Source organism: Sphaerodactylus townsendi, linkage group LG16 (assembly GCF_021028975.2).
Source record: "Sphaerodactylus townsendi isolate TG3544 linkage group LG16, MPM_Stown_v2.3, whole genome shotgun sequence".
NCBI classification, from domain to species: domain Eukaryota; kingdom Metazoa; phylum Chordata; class Lepidosauria; order Squamata; family Sphaerodactylidae; genus Sphaerodactylus; species Sphaerodactylus townsendi.
The window spans coordinates 6,620,838-6,639,819 of NC_059440.1; the positions used below are offsets into that span (position 1 = coordinate 6,620,838).

At 49.2% G+C, this 18,982-nt stretch overlaps 1 protein-coding gene across 1 annotated transcript; it reads right to left on the bottom strand.

Moving 5' to 3' along the window:
• Window positions 1-7,789: 7,789 nt before the first annotated feature.
• On the bottom strand, window positions 7,790-17,831 carry SMG8 (SMG8 nonsense mediated mRNA decay factor). Its single transcript, XM_048519419.1, has 4 exons — window positions 15,911-17,831; window positions 13,482-13,627; window positions 11,694-12,569; window positions 7,790-8,456 (listed from the first exon to the last, which is right to left on the bottom strand). The coding sequence occupies exons 1-4, from the start codon at window positions 17,748-17,750 to the stop codon at window positions 8,259-8,261; spliced, it is 3,060 nt and encodes a 1,019-aa protein (XP_048375376.1). The 5' UTR covers window positions 17,751-17,831; the 3' UTR covers window positions 7,790-8,258.
• Between the last annotated feature and the right edge of the window lie 1,151 nt (window positions 17,832-18,982).

The following is an 18,982-nucleotide window of genomic DNA, read 5'->3' on the forward strand; positions in this document are numbered from 1 at the left end:
GCTATCAAATCCAACCCCCTGCAATATTGTTCCACTCTATTCTGGGTTGGTCAGACTTCACCTGGAATATGGTGACCATTTCTGGGCACCACAATTTAAGAAAGATATTGACAAACTGGAACGGGTCCAGAGGAGGGTGACCAAAATGGTAAAAGATCTGGATTCCATACCCTGTGAGGAGAGACTTAGGGAGCTGAGTTTGTTTAGTCTGGAGAAGAGAAGGTTAAGGGGTGACATGATAGCCCTGTTTAAATATTTGAAGAGATGTCATGTCGAAGAGGGAGTCAGCTTGTTTTCTGCTGCCCTAGAGACTAGGACAAGGTGTAATGGATTCAAGGTACAGGAAAAGAGATTCCACCTAAACATTAGGAAGAACTTTCTGACAATAATCCCTTCAAATATTTAAACATAGCTATCATGTCCGTCCCCACCACCCCCCACTTAACCTTCGCTTCTCCAGACTAAACATCCCCAGCTCTCTAAGTTTGACAGTGGAATTCACTGCCTTGGAGGGTGATGGAGTCTCCTTCTTTGGAGGTTATTAAACAGAGGTTGGATAACCATCTATCAGGAGTACTTTGATTGTGAATTCCTGCATGGCAAGGGGTTGGACTTGATGGCCCTTGCGGTCTCTTCCAACTCTATGATTCTATATTTAAATACACAGCTTCAAAACTGCTCTCAACGATTAAAATCAAGCCAAAATAAGCATACAGCCCAAATAAATTACACATACATAAAAGCAAACAATCAAATGTAGGGCAGGAAGGAGAGATCATCACTGAGAAAATGTCAGGTGAAACAAAAAGTCTCAATCGGCTGACAGAAGACAGTGGCTGAAGGGGACAAGTGCATTTTCCTTGCTGTGTCATACTGACATTACAACACCACAGTTAATCTATCTTGGCAACCAGTATCCACAATCACACGCCCCATTTCTCTCAGCCTCCTTCAATGCACCTTGAGTAGAAACGCATCTTTAGTGCAATTTAATACATCGGCTGCGTCACAACCATGAGCCTTGCGGCACATTTGTAATGCAGGAAAAGCTTCTGTGAGTCAGAGCTTGCTTTATGGGAAGAGTTATGTTATAGCAGTATGACACACAGTACAATCCCAAAAAACACTTTCCCGGGAGAAAATCCCATGGGCCTGACTTGAGTCTGATTATGTGCGTAAACCTTAGATTGCTCTTGAAAACTTTCTGAATAATCTTGAGACCTGCCCAACAGGCACAAAAAACTTTTGCTTGTGGACAGTTTTAAAATAAAGGGGAAAAGTGTTCCAAGGAAATGTGCAGAATGAGCATTTAGACTTGGGAGGGAGAGTTCTTTTTTTAAAGTGCCCACAAGATTGTATATAGTAATGACCTTAACTTTTAGGGAAAACAGCAATATGCTACTTATTCTACAGCACCTCTCTAAAGAACTAAATAAAGTTAGACTAGATTAGGCAACTGAATACAATTATGATAGGTTTTCGTCCTCTTATTCTAGCACCAAAGTGGGTGAATGTCAGGTCATTGCCTACCAAATACTCAGTAATTACTGGCCTCCCAGCATCTGCTATTCAAAGTATTAAAGACTTGTTCTAGACTACGTGACCCAGAGGAAAAGAGCAGCAGTGTACATAGTGTTTTACTAAAAGGAGCAGCATGACATTAACACAGCATGAAAGACTAGCAACCTAACATGTATGCAATAATCTTCATTTTTGGGAGCCAGTATGGTGTAGTAGTTAAGGCAGTGGTGGTGAACCTATGGCACGGGTGCCAGAGGTGGCACTCAGAGCCCTCTCTGAGTGCCGCCCCCCCCCCATCTAGGCTGGCCTGGGCTGCTGGGCTTGATTATTAGCATTAAACTTAAGACCTAATTTTGCGGAAGCAGTGTGTAACCTTGCTAAGCGCTGTTAGACCCCACTGATTTTCATGCAAAGTACTAAAGCGCGATCCTTTACCTGGGAGTAAGCTCGGTTGCTGACAATGGAGCTTGCTTCTGAGTAAACCCTCCTAGGGTCGTGATTCACCCATTTGAAGTGTTGCACAGTTGCTTCACCAAGCTTACTCCCAAGTAATGCGCGCCTCGGAGCCAACCATTTTTTCGAAACGAAAACCTCAGTATTTAGGTTAAATTGCCGTGTTGGCACTTTGCGATAATTAAGTGGGTTTTGGTTTGCAATTTGGGCACTCAGTCTCAAAAAGGTTCGCCATCACTGAGTTAGGGTGTTGAACTAGGATCGGAGGAACCCAGGTTTGAATCCCCACTCTGCCATGGAAACTTGCTGGGTGACCTCGGGCCAGTCAAATACTCTCAGCCTCGACCCTGGCAAGTATTTGAATGGAAGATCTCCGAGGAATACCAGGGTCATGATGCAGAGAGGGGCAAAGGCAAACCACCTCTGAAAGTCTCTTGCCTTAAAAACCCTACAGGGATGCCATAAGTTAGCTTTGACTTGACAGCAAAAAAACCCCAACCCTTCATTTTCAGTGGGTTTCATTACAGTTCTTAGTATGACGTACAGATTTTTTTAAAAATCTATTAATTTAGAATAAATCATCACTATTATTGAGGCACACACAAGGCCAGTTAAGATAAAATAATCTAGAATAAAGCACAAATATAAACAAATATTATTGTCTTTGTATTTTTATAGATCCTGTAACAAGGATCTAAACTACAGGTGACCAACCTATGGTGCTCTAGATGTTCAAGGACTACAATTCCCATCAGCTCCTGCCAATGGGAACTGTAGTCCATGAACATTTGGAGCACCATAGGTTGGCCACCCCAATCTAAACATGGCAGTGTACAAAACTACTGCTGAACAATCATTCCTGTAGCTAGATGCAGTGATGTATTTATTTTAAACAAATCAATCAGGAAGAAGCTTTTTCTATAGAAACTAAGGCTGATTCCGCATGGGCCAAAAACAGCGATGTGAAAACGGTGTGAAAATAGTATAAACCCTTTTATACCATTTTAAACTCTTCTACACCATTTTAACACCGTTTTCATACTGCTGTTTTTGGCCCATGCGGAATCAGCCTAAGAAAATGTGCATCATTGTTTGACAAAAGGATAACTTTTCTTCCCAATAAAACTTTGATATATTTCGCCCAAATTTAAAATTATTCTGCCAGGAAAGTAGAGACCCAAGGAAATAGATTTCACTTGGGGTGACATCGCCCCCTAGCAGGCCATATGCCACAACTGCAACTGTGGGGATTTCTTCCACTCCAGGACTTCTACAGATAAATATCAGACATGAGTGGTAGATGACACACCATAGTATGAAATACATATTTCTGATGGCAGGCAATGCTTCAAACATGTTTTTAGCTCCCCACGCATCTCCCAGAGCACCGCCCCACCTTCAGAAAAAATGTAGGTGAACAGAAGACAAGGTTGAATGAGAGGAGTCAGAATTGCATCACAGCAGGCTGGTCAATTGCCATGTACCTTTTCATCTACGGCTGGCAACTGAGCATTACCTGCTCATGACCAGGCAAAGGAGTCAAGAATTGATCCCCTTTCAGGCTATCTGCCCTTCACAAACAATGATAGCCAATGTAGTACAGTGGTTAAGAACTAAAATTACAAGGAAGTCAGATTCAGGCATGACATTTGCTGGATGACCTATTTCACAGGGCTGTTGTGATTATATGAAGGTCGGGAGAACTGTGTATGCCATCTTGAGCTCTTGAAAGATGGGTGGAGTAATGAAGAAGAAGAGGAGGAGGAGGAGGAGGAGGAGGAGGAGGAAGAGGAGTTTGGATTTATATCCCCCCTTTCTCTCTTGTAGGAGACTCAAAGGGGCTGACAATCTCCTTGCCCTTCCCCACTCACAACAAACACCCTGTGAGGTGGGTGGGGCTGAGAGAGCTCCGGAAAGCTGTGACTAGCCCAAGGTCACCCAACTGGCATTTGTGGGAGTGCGCAGGCTAATCTGAATTCCCCAGATAAGCCTCCACAACTCAAGCAGCAGAGCTGGGAATAAAACCCGGTTCCTCCAGATCAGCGTGCACCTGCTCTTAGCCACTACGCCACTAAGAAGAATCTGGATTTATACCCTACCTTTCTCTCCTGTAAGGAGACTCAAGGTGGCTTACAAACTCCTTTCCCTTCCTCTCCCCACAACAGACACCTTGGAGGTTGGTGTGGCTGAGAGAGTTCTGAAGAACTGTGACTGGCCCAAGGTCCCCCAGCAGGAATGTAGGAGTGCAGAAATACATCTGGTTCACCAGATAAGCCTCCGCCACTTAAGTGGAGGAGTGGGGAATCAAATCCAGTTATCCAGATTAGAACCCACCTGCTCTTAACCACTACACCACGTATGAGATAGACGTGTGATTTTGTTCAAAAGGCTGTAGCAAAAACTTTGGCAGCTTGGCTCCCAATCCCCTTCCTCCAAAACCAACAGATGTAACATCCACAGAGAAATGGTGTGTGTGTGTGTGGGAAGGGGAATAACTTGAGGAATGATTTGGTAGAAAAGATTTTTTTAACGGTTAGAGTTCAAATTCTAGTATGTGTGTAAAAAATTAAAATAGACAGCTTAACCCAGGAAAAGTGCTTTTCCCACATACAGCTTGCAGACATCTCAGATGAAAGACTGCATCAAGGCAAGCTTAAAAAATGAAATAGAGCCAAACTTTCCAAGACTGATGACTCGTCTTCGTTCCAACGGACTCTAATCCCTCTCTGGAAGGTCAACAACTGAACAGCTGCTATAACCTTGACAGAACATATTAGCAGCAGGAATGAGTATAATTTTGTAAGAGAAATCACCACCCCACTGCTGTTCTTTCAATGACTATCCAAAGCTCCTGGGCCTCCTGAAAGCCCGGGATCGAGAAATGGCACTCTGGTTGCCGTACTCCACAGCAAAACCTGCTTTTTACAACTTCACAATTACATCATCTATTTTTAAAAGATTAGCCACCTAAATGACCTAATGGTTAAGTCTTGACCTTTGTTTCATTTCTGTCGGTACAAGCGACGGAGGTTTTGAAAATCACAACCAGCAGCATGTGTTTTCCTACACACGGCAATGAAAAATGTGGAGAAGTGGGCTTACCGATGTGAACTGTCCTCACGCCTCTCACCCTCCAATTGCCAAAAGAGAATGCTTAGTATCATGGGAACTTCCTCTGGACGGACAGAACAGAAGCTGGGAGACCCTGCAGCTTTCCAGGTGGCCCTCGGGTAGTTCCATCGCAGCGTTGGTCAAATGTCAAAACAAGGAATTGAGGTGGTTGGTCCGATACCTTCTCTTTAGGCATTCTTCTATGGAATTGAACTGTGCCAGGGAACGTACACGGCAACGAAGCAGCATCGATGATGGATGGCTACTTCATACATGGAAGAAGCAAATATTCACAAAAGACGACCATTCATCTTAAAGCTTACTCCACAGCAGTGAAAGGCAAAGGGGCACTCTCCTGCCACCACAACTGCTCTGACCTCTGTTAAAAAAGCAACGAGGAGCAGCAGTGGCACAGGAGGTTAAGAGCTCGTGTATCCAATCTGGAGGAACCGGGTTTGATTCCCAGCTCTGCCGCCTGAGCTGTGGAGGCTTATCTGGGGAATTCAGATTAGCCTGCGCACTCCCACACACGCCAGCTGGGTGACCTCGGGCTAGTGACAGCTTCTTGGAGCTCTCTCAGCCCCACCTACCTCACAGGGTGTTTGTTGTGAGGGGGGAAGGGAAAGGAGATTGTCAGCCCCTTTGAGACTCCTACAGGAGAGAAAGGGGGGTTATAAATCCAAACTCTTCTTCTTGTCGCATGTAGGACAGGATCACGGGCAGGCAGACCCCTCAGCAGAGCACTGTGACCTTACTGTGAAATGCTTTGTGGGTGGAACAGCTCGCTTATTCTAAAGCAGGCTCCACTATTGATAGCGGCCCCAAGCAATGTGACATTTTCTCTCTTGAGAGCATTTATAGGCCACCCTATTCGTGATTCTTTAATTAAAAATACAAGCATGAAAAAATCCATCCCACAACTTTGCCCATAACTCGGGTCCATATTGGCTTGTTATTATAGTATTTAACTGAGGAGTGACTAATTGCATCCAAGTTGGACATTTCCCCTTGAGAGAGAGTGTGGTCCCAATTACTTGAAGTTATGAGACTATTCTGACCGGATCCCTTATTTTTTCCAGCTTTGGTCATTTTGAGTTGTGGTGGCACAACTCCAGCATTTTTGGATGAAGCAAACCCATTTCAACTGGACTTCAGGCCTAGATTCTGCAATGAAGCCCCTGGATAGCTCCAATGGACAATATATACCAGGAGAGAGAAAAAAGGGACCGCTGCTCATCTGTTGATTCTCCTGGAATCGTCAACAGCTTTTGATACCATATTCACCATGAGTCTCTGTCAAGTTTGTCAAGAATAGAACATTCCTACTTGAAATAAGGTTTCCAGTAGTCTTTGAAGACCAGCTTTGTACCCTGAAAGTTGAGTTATGGGACTCTGCAGGGCTCTGTGTTGTGCCTATTCTGTTGAACATCTGTTATTAGCTACAGCTGTCTGACATTTGGAGTGAGGCATCACCATGATACTGTTGACACCTATAGCTGAACAGGTTCCAGGAGGAGCTGACCAGCTGGATGAGACTGAATAAACTGACGATGTCAGGAGAGCCGCAGGTTGCAGACCCCTGGAGAGCCGCAGGTTGCAGACCCCTGGGCTCTCTGGGTGCTGTCATCTTCTGAAGTGAAGCAAGCGATAACCAGGGTTAAGGGCCTTTTTAGCATCAGCTCTACAGTTAAGAATTTTCTCCCCCTTGAATTCACCTCACATTACCACTTTCCACATTCAGGCTTAACTAAGAGCGCACTAAACACTACCCTCCCATGCAGTGTATTCGTATGACGTCTTTTTGCATATAAATGCAAGAAAAGTTTTTGGTCTCTTTACAGACCCTATCTTGCATTTATATGCCACCTTGAGTTTGTAACTGGAAAGTCCCAGGTTTAAAATTTACTACTAAACCAAGTGTAAAACATGCCATAGTTCCTGAGAATTTCCTTCACCTTCAATATGTTTAGAACAGGGGTGGGCAATTATTTTTTCCATGGGGCCGCATAAGAAACAGAAAATATTGTGGAGGGCCGGGTCAAAAGGCTGAACTCAATTCTGCATAATAGGGGCTGATAAGTGACAGACAGGTGCACAGATCAACTTAGAATCAGTGGTAACAGTTCTGCATACAACACTATTTGGCACAAAGAATCACAGGCTTAACTTACCTGCATCGTTGTCCACTGTGACAATCAAGCAAGTGGGGAGACTTAAGTCCCTTGACCTAATTTTTCATCGACTGGTGCTTTTGAAAGCCCCGCAGAAGCTGGTTGCCTTGGCTGCCGGCTTCTGCGGGGCTTTCAAAAGCGCCTCGCTCCCCAGCAAGGCAGGGAGGGCGAGGCCCTTTTGAGAGGCGCTTTTGAAAGCCCCGCAGAAGCCGGCAACCAAGGCAACCGGCTTCTGCGGGGCTTTCAAAGGAGGGGAACGCCCCAGAAGCCACAGAGGCCCTTTCCGGCGCAGTGGCAAGGTGAGGGGGAAAGGGGGAGGGTTAGCAGAAGAATGAGCAGCGGAGTTCTAAACAGGTCCTCTTAGGCCAGGGCCAGGTCTGTCATACGGGCCAGTCAGGGTCATCCGGCGGGCCGGATGTGGCCCCCGGGCCGTATAATGCCCAGGTCTGGTTTAGAATAACTTTGTATCAAGGGCCCAGTTTGAAAATAAAACTGCAGAAACCAACAAGTTTAATATAAATAATTCCCAAGGCTCCGTTTCGGCAGTCATTTATTTATACACAAATGACTATCAGTTGTCCTCCTGCAAGGATGCAGAACCGATGTGGATGCTGCACTGAATAGCTGTTTTACAAATCATCTCTCTATCCCCATACATATTGTACACATTATATGGGACGGGAATGGATTAGCAGCAAAGGAACATCTCACAGTTTCTCCCCCTCCTTTTCCCTTCATTTTAATCCACAATTTTTAAAAGCCAGAACCTGCCTTTAGTATTACTATGCCGACCACACTCAGAATTCTTTTGGCACAGATACACTATTTCAGAATCGGGGCCTTCATATGCACTGGTTTCATGAAATCAAAGCAGTGATTATTTTCAAAACCCCAGCAGTGAGTAATCAAAACCCATCATACGTTTCAATGGAATGCTGGGAAGGGTGGGGAAAAGAAAAAAGAACTTCCAAAGTCAGTCCAGCCTTTGAGGTCCAACTGCTCCTATTGTACCACAGCCTTTAGTACTCCTCGAACAAGCTTGTAACTCATCAACTGCTGGTTTTCTTTTGGAGGAAAGCAGGGCCCCCGGTCTGTCACGTACGCATAAGGAAATCGCAGGACCCACAGTCCATCCGGAGGAAGAGTTATCTCCTGCTTCTCAGGGTAAAATGTAGGGCAAGGAGGTGGCCCCGGCTGGACCTGGAAGGGAGGAAGAGGAGAGAAAAGCAAGCAGAAAACGGCTTTCAGTGACTCCAGCAGGAGAATTCAACAAAGCGATTTCTTCCCCAACAACAGAAGCACAGGAGGAAAGCGGCACAGTGTAGCCTGAACTCCATCAGATCTCAAAAGCTGAGCAAGGCTGGAACTTGGGAGGAAGCCCACCAAGAAAGATTCTGCAGAGGAAAGCAATGGGAAACCACTCTACATTTCACTTGCCTTGAAAGCTCCTTGCTGAGGACACTGTAAGTTGACTGCAACTTGATGGAACTTGCGTACATTGACAGAAGCGTACAAACACAAGAAGCCACTGTACGCCAGGTCAGGCCATTTGAACCTCTAACTGAGCACCATCTGGGGTCTCAAGCCAAGAAAGCCTTTCCCTGGCATCTGTCATCTCGGATCCTTTAACTGGAGATGCTGGGATTGAACTGGGGACCTCTTGGCACAGCCCCTCCTGAAGAAAGGGCAAGGCCAAGCTTCAAAGCAGCCACTCTGTGTTGAGGCTCAGAATCATGAACGTAAACAGAACACGGCCATCTGTGAGTTCCACAGGGCCTGCAAGACCGAGCTCCTCTGCCAGGTTTTTATATTGTGCCAGCCAGCTTGACCGGAACATCACTGCCTCCCACGGGTGTCTGGTTAGGGTTTTATCGCCATCTGTCTTTTTTTTTTGTTATTGTGAATGTTTTTAAATAATACCATTGCATCGGTATTGGTTTTATACTGTATATTTGTGTGGTTTTATTGATGTTTGCCACCCTGAGCCCTATTGGGAAGGGTGGGATCAATCAATCAATCAATCAATCAATCAATCAATCAATCAATCAATCAATCACAAAGCTGCCTTATACTGAATTAATCCATCGGCCCATCAAGGTCAGGACTGCAGACTCGGGCCCCTTCCCCCCGGGCCAATGAACACGGGTATAGGACGCTAAAAAACCCGTTGGGGGGTACACTTTGCATAGATCCTACCTCCAAAACGAGTCTGCCCCGTGTTATTTCCCCCAAAACCAGTTGTTTTTTAAAATCGCTAAACAAGCAAGCCTTTTCAAAAATCCCAGGTTTCAACCACTCGCAAGTGAACGGCCAGGCAGTAGGCGCTTCATTCACCTTCATTTCCCTTTTTTTTCCAATTTCACGGCTTGCATCAGTGTAGCTATGTAACTATGCAGCTTCGTAACAGGTGCAGATGGTCATATCGTGGGACATCGGCATGGCTGCGGTGGTTCATTTGTGCATGCCTGCATAGCTACGCACGTGTAGGAAGTAATTTTTAAAAATAGATGCCTTTCTGTGGGAAGTTGCAACAGCAACCCAGATTGTTTCCGTGGGCTCCAATTGCTGCCTACACAGACGCATGCGAACGCGAAAACAGGAAAGCGGGGTACTTGATCCCAACTGCAACCCGTTACACATTTGCTGTGTAGAAAGGGCCTCAGACAGGCACCAGCTCTTCAGGGTCCCTCCCCTCCCTTGCATGCCACCCCTCCCTCCCTACCCTCCGGTAGGGTGGGTGGACCATGTCCAGATGCTGGCCCCCCTCCCTCCCCTTCCCTTGAATGCCACCCCTCCCGCCCTCCCCACCCTCCGCTAGGGTGGGTGGTCCATGTCCAGTTGCTGGGCCCCCTCTCTCCCCTCCCTTGCATGCCACCCCTCCCTCCCTCCCGCTTCCCTTGCATGCCACCCCTCCCCCTCACTCCCCTCCCCTTCCCTTGCATGCCACCTCCCCTCCCCCTCCCTCCACTAGAGGTCTTCCCCATCCCCTACTGGAGATACCAGAGATTCCACCTGGGACCTTCTGCATGCATAGCAGAGGATCTTCCACTGAGCCACATCCCCTCCCTAACAGATTCAACAGGAGATTCAAGCCCAGTCCAGACACCAATTTGCACGCTGCCAATAACATTGCTGACCCCCCACCCCCGGTCAGGTATTTTAGAGGTGTTGTCAGGTTGTGGAACATCCATCCCATGTTAGCCTTGTAAAATACTTTTTTTAAAAAAAAAACCCTCAAGCGTACACTAAATTGTTCCTCCCCACCAACAAAAATACCCACTTTTGCACCGGAAGAACAATTCTTCCCGAAAACCCTGGTCTCAGAGCAGAACACAGTATGGTGGCCAAGAAACTGAGATCAACTGTGAGCCGCTGAGTCCCCAGTACCAATCTAGAGTCAGCCACAGGCAAGTCATTTCTTAGCCTCAAGTCCGAATCTGATGAGGATAATGTCAGCCTTTTTTTCAAGGCTGTTGTATGGATTGCTGAGAGAACAGACGTGAATTGCAGAACACTACACAAAACGTGTGGCATATTTTATTATCACAAAACTGTGACCACGTCTGGGGGTTTTAGTCCAGGGCCCCTCAAGCTGCCTACCTTCAAGGATCCCTTTTCACACTGACTTGTTTGAGATATGGAAAAGCTTTCCAGATCTGCTGAAAAATCCCAGCACCTGGCAGAAGGTTCTGGGGGCAAATTCTAGGGGGCACCCATTCAAATCCTGCGCTGAATGCTTCCAATCTCATCTGATTTTGGAAGCTAAGCAGGGTCGACCCTGGTTAGCACTTGGATGGGGGACCACTAATGAATGCGCGAGTCGTTATGCAGAGACAGGCAATAACAAATCACCTCTGAAAGTCTCTTGCCTTGAAAACCCCATGGGGTCACATGTTTCTATCCCACCCTTTGTCCAGTGGTGGGATCCAAAAAATTTAGTAACAGGTTCCCATGGTGGTGGGATTCAAACTGTGGCGTAGCGCCAATGGGGCTGGGCGGGGCACGGCGGGGGCGTGACCGGGCATTCCAGGGGTGGGGCATTCCTGGGCGGGGCTGTGGCAAGGTCGCAGCCGCTGCACCGGTCCTTGGGCGGGAAACGAATGCACGCAGGCGCAGGCTGCCACGCACGCCGGTGCACCTCCTGCTAGATTGCTTCAAGTTCTGCAAGCTACTGCTGAGAGGAGGGGTGTAGCTAAGGCAAAAATCACCAATTAGTAACCCCCTCTTGGCACACACAAATAATTAGTAACCTACTCTCAGGAACTTGCTGGATCCCACCTCTGCCTTTGTCCAAGGAAATCAGGAAAGCCTGAGCATTTCTGTGGAACAGTTGCCAAACCAGTGACTTCCATGAGATCTCTTTTCTTGTGCCATGCGCCACAGTGAGGAAACCCTACTGGGAACACTCCAGCCTTTCCCCAGTAGCGCCAATCTTACCTGAGGCGTCAGTATTATCTGGAGAGGCGCATCAGGAACCACGACAAAAAGTCTCATCAGCTGAGCATAGTGCGGCTTCAGTCCTCGCCCCGGGTTGGACGACAAGATGTACAAAGGCATGTCGGAGTTGAGAGCTTTGATGGCTGATTCTTTGGGTCCCCCTCCCATCACCTTCATGACTTTCTCCGGCCCAGAACACATGAACCTTCGGCCGCGGGCGTCTTCATACTCGAACCCCACAAAGGCACGGGCCACGTCATCCCGGCGCCTTCCCCTCCCCATGACGACTGCGCTTCTCTTCCCGGGAATGGCCTTGTTCGGAGCCGGCCAGGAATTCGTATCCAGGTCTCCCTCCTCTTCAGTCCTTGTCCTGATAACAATGTCCCAAGGCATCAAATAGTTTGTCCCCAGAATGAAGCCCTGTTGGTCTAAGCCAGTGTGGAAGTTGTAAGACTTGGCAGGGCCGAGTTTCACCAGCGACCAGCTGGAAAATTTGGGCAGAAGACCCTTTGGGCAATTTGAATGGAGCATGCCGGGGAGATACTCGACCGTGGAGGCCTGACGGTCCACCAAACTGGGCCTCTTTTCACCTTTGGATTCTGTGACTTGCCCGTGGGCCTCTGTGGTGTCCCCTCCACCTTGTGGATCTGCAGGGTAGGTACCCAGACTATCTGTGGACTGACCCAAGCTGAGAGCTAAGCTCAAGCTAGTGCTTTCGCCCTGAGTTTGCGGCTCCTTCTCCTTCAGTTTCTCTGCTTCCCCTTCCGAAGGGCTGGCTGACGACTCGTTCTTGGCAGGTGCCGGGTCTGGCGTACTTGGCTGAAATATGGGGAAGTTGATATGATCCAGTTTCCCACAACATTTCTCCTCCAGGAGCTGAAAGAGGACGGGGGTGAGGGTGGAGAGAGAGGTAGTGATATGTTAAAAATTTCAATATAAAGATAGCTACCTTCCCAACAGTATGAAGTTCTCCAAGACACATCTGGATAATTTTTCCCCTTCTCTCTGTTTCCCCTTCTCTCCTCCAGATGATATTCTGCTTGCCATTAAAAAAGTTCCCAGAAGTTCCTTTCTTAGGTTTTTCATTCTCAGATAGATCTCTGCTTGGTAATCTGTCCTCTTTGCCCCTTTATCCCTACAATAGCACTGTGACCAAAGTCAGGCTGAGAGAGAGCAGTTCAGTCAAGATCGCTCAGTAGGTTCTGTGACTCAACAGGGATTTGAATCTGGTCTCAGTGCAAAACTGTCCACTAAAAAGACCCATCTCTCATGTGCATATCAAGCCAGGCATTGGACTTTTATTTTGTTTTATAGCTGCTAGCTTCTGCAAACCCTCTAGAACAAGGGTCTGCAACCCGTGGCTCCGGAGCCGCATGCGGCTCTTTCAACCTTATACTGCGGCTCCACATGGCCTGGAGGTCAGAGGGTATTATGGGCGTGTCCCTCCAGAGCAGCGCTGGAAGGAAAGGTGAATGGAGGGGCCGAACCGGAGGTGGCTCCATACAGAGTCGCCTCTCCGGCTCGGTAGATCTTTGGGGCCGTGGAAAACTGGTCCAAATGGCTCTTTGGGTGATAAAGGTTGCCGACCCCTGCTCTAGAAAATACACCACTTGGTTAAACAGAGCAGCCATAAATAAATAAATTCACATTTTTAGTTTGTTAGCCCCCCTGGTGGCCCTGATGAGGGGAAAAAAGCGGAGCACGCATTTTGTAAATAAATAAGCCACGTTTTCTTTGTCGAGGGACTGAATGCCAGTAAAGGAGCAGAGAAGCCAATGTGGAGGTTACCTGGTAGAAATCATAATTTGCTGCTTTGATGTCAAAGGGATCATCTCTGGGCGCCTGTTTCCTCCCACAATTGCACGCGCCAGTGGAGCGAGCACGGCTGTTGTGGTACAACACTGGTGGGTTCCGATCCGGTTCAGGTTTTTCCCCTTTGAAGAGAGGTCAAAGACAAAAACACAACTGTCACACCCCTTTGGAGAGGTCGGTTCACTGGCAGCTTCGCTCCAGTCTTACACTGTGTGGAATTCAACCGCCTGAGAAGCAAAACTCAAAAAGCAAGTTTCTAGTCCTTAGTGAACCCATGGCACTCTAACAAGACCAGAATATTTTTCTTCTGGACACAATGTCAAATTTTCTGGTGGGCATTTGTGGTCATAGCTTTCATTTCTGCCACTGTGTTACCCCAAATATTTTGTACTGATTGTTGAGTCATTAAGACAGGCCAGCTCAAGGTTCCAATTAAAAAAAAATTACCAGAGATAATGTGAGTTGGGAGAGCCAACAGAATGAAGAATTTTGCCATCTGCAACCTACTATGTAGTATGATGAGGTACGCACCTGGTGAAGGAGCTTGGACTTTCCAAACCTGAGGCTGGAATAAACTTTGTTCATTTTTACCTCTCTCTGACTGCTGTTTTAGTTTACTACAGATCAACATGACTATCCATCTTGATTTCTTTACGCTGCAAAACATTTAGCAGACATGGCTGTATAGGGGTCCCACACATGATACCCATGAGTACCATGGCACCAAAGACACCTTTCCTGGCGCCCAACAAGAATTTTTATAAAATGGGCGGGGCTAGGCGGGGCTTCGTTCAGCAAGGTTTCTGATTGGCAGTGCAGATATTCATAAGAACATAAGAACTAGCCTGCTGGATCAGACCAGAGTCCATCTAGTCCAGCACTCTGCTACTCGCAGTGGCCCACCAGGTGCCTTTGGGAGCTCACATGCAGGATGTGAAAACAATGGCCTTCTGCTGCTGCTGCTCCCAAGCACCTGGTCTGCTAAGACATTTGCAATCTCAGATCAAGGAGGATCAAGATTGGTAGCCATAGATCGACTTCTCCTCCATCAATCTGTCCAAGCCCTTTTTAAAGCTTTTCAAAACATTGTTTTAGCAGCAGTTTGTCAGGGAATAAACAAATATGTGGTGTGCATCTTGTGAGCAGACAGATCAATGGGATCTAGGTGACAGCACTCGTCAGACAGAAACACCTGTCAAAACCTGATGTAACTGTACAGAACCAGTTTAATCCTGATCACTGACCTTTACTGTGATTGGCTAACAGTTGTATATAGGTAGAGCATGTTCCACTGTACTGTGTCCAGGGATTTCTGAGTTGCTGCGGAGCATGCTGCCCGACTGTTTGCTGATACTGTCTACACTGTAAATAACCTGCACCTAAAGATAAAGTCTTCTTTGGAAGTGAAACTACTTTATGGCGTTGTGTTGTTTCTTCTGCCGTGCCAAGCCTGTTGCAGCCGCACTTATCCTACCTCGGTAACACAGCTTCCGCTTGTGAAAAGGTCTACTCTGTTACAGTTACCTCCACAGCAAACAGATCTTCACTATGCAACCGAAGGCAAGCCCCCCAACAGTTATTTTGTGCCTGGCTCCGATTTTGTAGCCGCCACTCGTGGCTGCACTCACCCCATGGAGTCAGAACTCCAAAGGCACCCATAGGCTTAAAAATGGTGAGGATGTAGGCCAGGGGTCCCCAAACTTTTTAAACAGGGGGCCAGTACACTGTCCCTCAGACTGTTGGAGGGCCAGACTAAAACAAACTATGAACAAATTCCTATGCACAAATGATTGTAAAATGTTTGATTTCACCTCCAAATATTGTTTGTTTATTTGGGCTCCAAATATTGTTGGGGAGGCTGTGGGATACCTTCCCCTGTAAAAAAAAAAAGCAGAACTTTCCCAATGAAACATTCCATCTAACCCAGGATCAGGTATCTTCCTGGGTTCTTTCCTCCCTAGCAGCCAGCGAGCGATTCGCCAGCCTGGCTGATGCCAATGGGAGTGAGGCGGAACAGAAAGCCTGAGAGCAACACATGGAGTAGCAGAGAGGGAAGGGTGGAGCAGGCATTGCCACCTGTAAGGTTTCCAACTCTGGGTCAGAAAATTCATGGAGATTTGGGGGTGCCATCATGTAATTGCAATCAACAGCCGTTGGGGCCGGTTCCTCCTCTCCCTCGAGCCCCCACTGCACATGAATGGAGCCATCACCGCCATGCCTGGCAGGCCGGATAAATGCCTTCAGGGGGCCACATTTGGCCCCCGGGCCGTAGTTTGGGGACCCCTGATGTAGGCCATAAATGTGTTGACAGAACCCCTTTGCAAAAATTTAACTGTCCAAAATTGGGACATTGATATAAAAAAAAGGGATAGGGGAGAGAGATGCAATTATGCCTCTAAGCTTACCCGATTTGGGGAGCAAGTGAAATTTATGCACGCAATGCTGGTCGGTCAGACTCCTCTCTTCGCAGAGCTGGTGGCCGTTGCTCCAAAACTTGTAGCAGTCTTCGTGCAGCTGTAGGGCATATTTGTGAAAAGCCGGTCCCCGGGCGTGCTGGCTGTACACCCGCAAGGCTTGAGCCAACTGGTTTTTATGCACCGTCATGGTGTAGTTGTGAGGCAGGTTGGACTGGTAAGCGCTGTGGGCCATCGGCAAGGCCTTCTGGCAGCGGTTCTCCGAGAACTTGGTGTCGATGTCCAGGTAGCCTTCCAGGACTTTGATGCTGCCCAAAATCTTGGAGGTCAGTTCCCCCGCAGCAGAAGAGGGGTCGCTGTCTTTGCCTTCAATGGCTACCTCATACAGCTTCAGGGCGGTGGCCACCCACTTCTGGTAAGTCGGGAGTTCAAAGTGGGACGGCTGGGGGTTCCTGCCCACGCTGTCGTCGAAGCCCTTCTTGCCGAGGACAAGCTCGACGTGCTGGAAGAGAAACTCCTTCAAGGTGCAGTCCACCAGCTGGCCCGAAGAGCCCGAGTTGCTACTCTCCACGTGGAACGACAGCTGCTGCCGCCCGTGCCGCATCATCTGGTACCTCCTGGGCCCAGCCAAGGCGGGCGTCAGCACGGACTCCGCCTCGCGGGTGGTGCAGTTGCCGCGGAGCTGGTCCAGCAAGACAGCGATGGGGTCGTCGCCCTCTTGCGAGCCGCCCGTCACAATGTAGACAAAGGCCTGGTTGGCCGGGACGGTGAAGAGGCAGTTGATGCTCTGGTTGGTCAGCACCCGGCTCTTGCGGAAGATGCGGTATATCTGGTCCTCCAGAGCGTGCTGGAGCCGCCGCTTGGGGGAGTGCTTCTTCGGGGGCGGCTTCTCCAGGTGCCCGCACAGATCCTGCCCCCGGCCCGGAGGGGGCTCCACCTTGAGGGCCCCGTTGAGCTGGAAGAGGAAGAGGAGGCGGGGCGGGCACGGCCGGCAGTTCAGCTTCCAGTCCTTGCCGACGGGACAGTCCTTGATGGCGGCCTTCAGCGACGGCAGCACCTTCTGCCGCAGCCCGTCCAGAGCCCGGAAGACCCGGTCGTAGGTGATGTCGAAGGAGCAGGTGGGGTGCACCATCAGCAGGATGTGGCAGACGGAGAAGAGGTAGAGCAAGCTGAGGCAGTGCAGCTTCTCCTGGTGCTTCCAGAACTCGTGGGCCTCCGCGTGGGGCAGCGGGGAGCCGCCCTGGCCTCCCAGGCCGCCGGGCACGCGGTCGTCGCCCATGGCATCCAGGTCCCGGCAGGCTTGCAGCAGCTGGCGGCTGTCACAGATGGAGGTGAGCACCAGGTACAGCACCTTGCCTTCCGGGCTGTAATAGGCCTGCAGGAGGTTGTAGTCCCCCTGCAAGGAGGAGGAGGAAGAGGAGGAGGCAGAGGAAGAGGAGGAGGAGGAAGAGGAGGAGGAGGAGGAGGAGGAGGAGGAGGAAGGCGGAGGGGAATCAGCGGCCAGCTCCACGCCTGCCCCGGCCGCGGCGCGGGGCTCGTTCTCCCGCTGGAAGAGGGGGAAGACTTGCCGGTCGCAGACCGTGTTCACCAAGGCCGCCTTCTCGGAGCACAGCTGCAAGGCGGTCTTGCCGAAGATGCCCACCACGCACACCTCCTCTTCCTCCGCCGGCGCCGCCGGCGCCGCCGCCGCCACCCCGGGCCCGTCCCCGCTGCCGGGCGTGGCGGAGGCATTGCCGCTGCTGGCGCTGCCCCCCTCGGGCCCGGCCCCCGGCCCGGCCAGCAGCAGCTCCCGCAGGTTCACGGGCCGGTGCGCGGTCGTGGCGCCCACCATCCTCGGGCGCTGCCAAGGCCGCCGCCGCCGCCGCCACGAGAAGCCGCCCCGGAAGGACCAGGTCCCAGGCTGGGCGTCGGAGGCAACGCGCACGCGCGGGAAAGAAGGCGGCAGCCAATCCGCTCCCGCGGAGTGGGAGAAAGGGCTACATTTTTTTTGCTCTGTCGCTTCCTGGGGCAGGTGTCGTGATCGCGCAGGCTCAGTTTGGCTCCATGGACTCGTCCGGGCTTTCCGTGCCCTTTCTGTTGCCAGCACTCCTTTGAATGAGCCCCATGTGCGGTTGCCAACCTTGGGTTCGGGAATTCCTGGGGATTTCGGGGTCGAGGCCGGGGAGGGTGGGGTTTGAGAAAGGGAGGGGCTTCAGTGGGGGATCACAGCACAGAGTCCATCATCCAAAGCAGCGGTTTGCTCTCGAGGAAGTGATCTCTGTATCCTGGAGACAGCCCTGGATTGACCATTAAGCATAACAGCACGTGCTCAGGGCACCAAGGGGAAAGGGGGCATCACCAGTGGTGGGATCCAAAAATTTTAGTAACAGGTTCCCATGGTGGTGGGATTCAAACTGTGGCGTAGTGCCAATGGAGCTGGGCGGGGCACGACGGGGGCGTGGCCGGGCATTCCGGGGGCGGGGCATTAATATTTCTCTGTTACTGTAAAACACTCTTACTGTAAAAAAAAAGTTCCTAATTTCCAGCTGGTATCTTTCTGTCCATAATATAACTCATTATAGCAAGTCCTATCGTCTACTGCCAACAGAAACAACTACTTCTCCTCTAATTGACTGCCTGTCATATACTTAATACTTTCAAATACTCAATTTTGTTTCTAGAAATCAAAAGAAGGATATTTTCCTTAAACAAGGAACTTTGCCATATTACTAAAACATGTTTTTAAAACAGCCCAACAGGGAGAATTATCCCGTTTTCTACCTTCGCTAACCAGCCACATAGGGAAACAACAGACTTTGGATGATTTTTGGGCCTAATGGAATTTCTAACGGAAAAGCAGACCCAATTAGTAACCCCCTCTCGGCACACACAAATAATTAGTAACCCACTCTCGGGAACTGGTGAGAACCTGCTGGATCCCACCTCTGGTTCAGACACAGCAGCAGGGACTTCTGAGGCCACCAGTTCCAAGGCAGCATCTTCAAGAGCAGAGGCAGGAGGAGATGATGAAGACGAAGAGGACTCTGCCGAGAAATCTGAAAACCCAACAACAGAAAGCGAGGA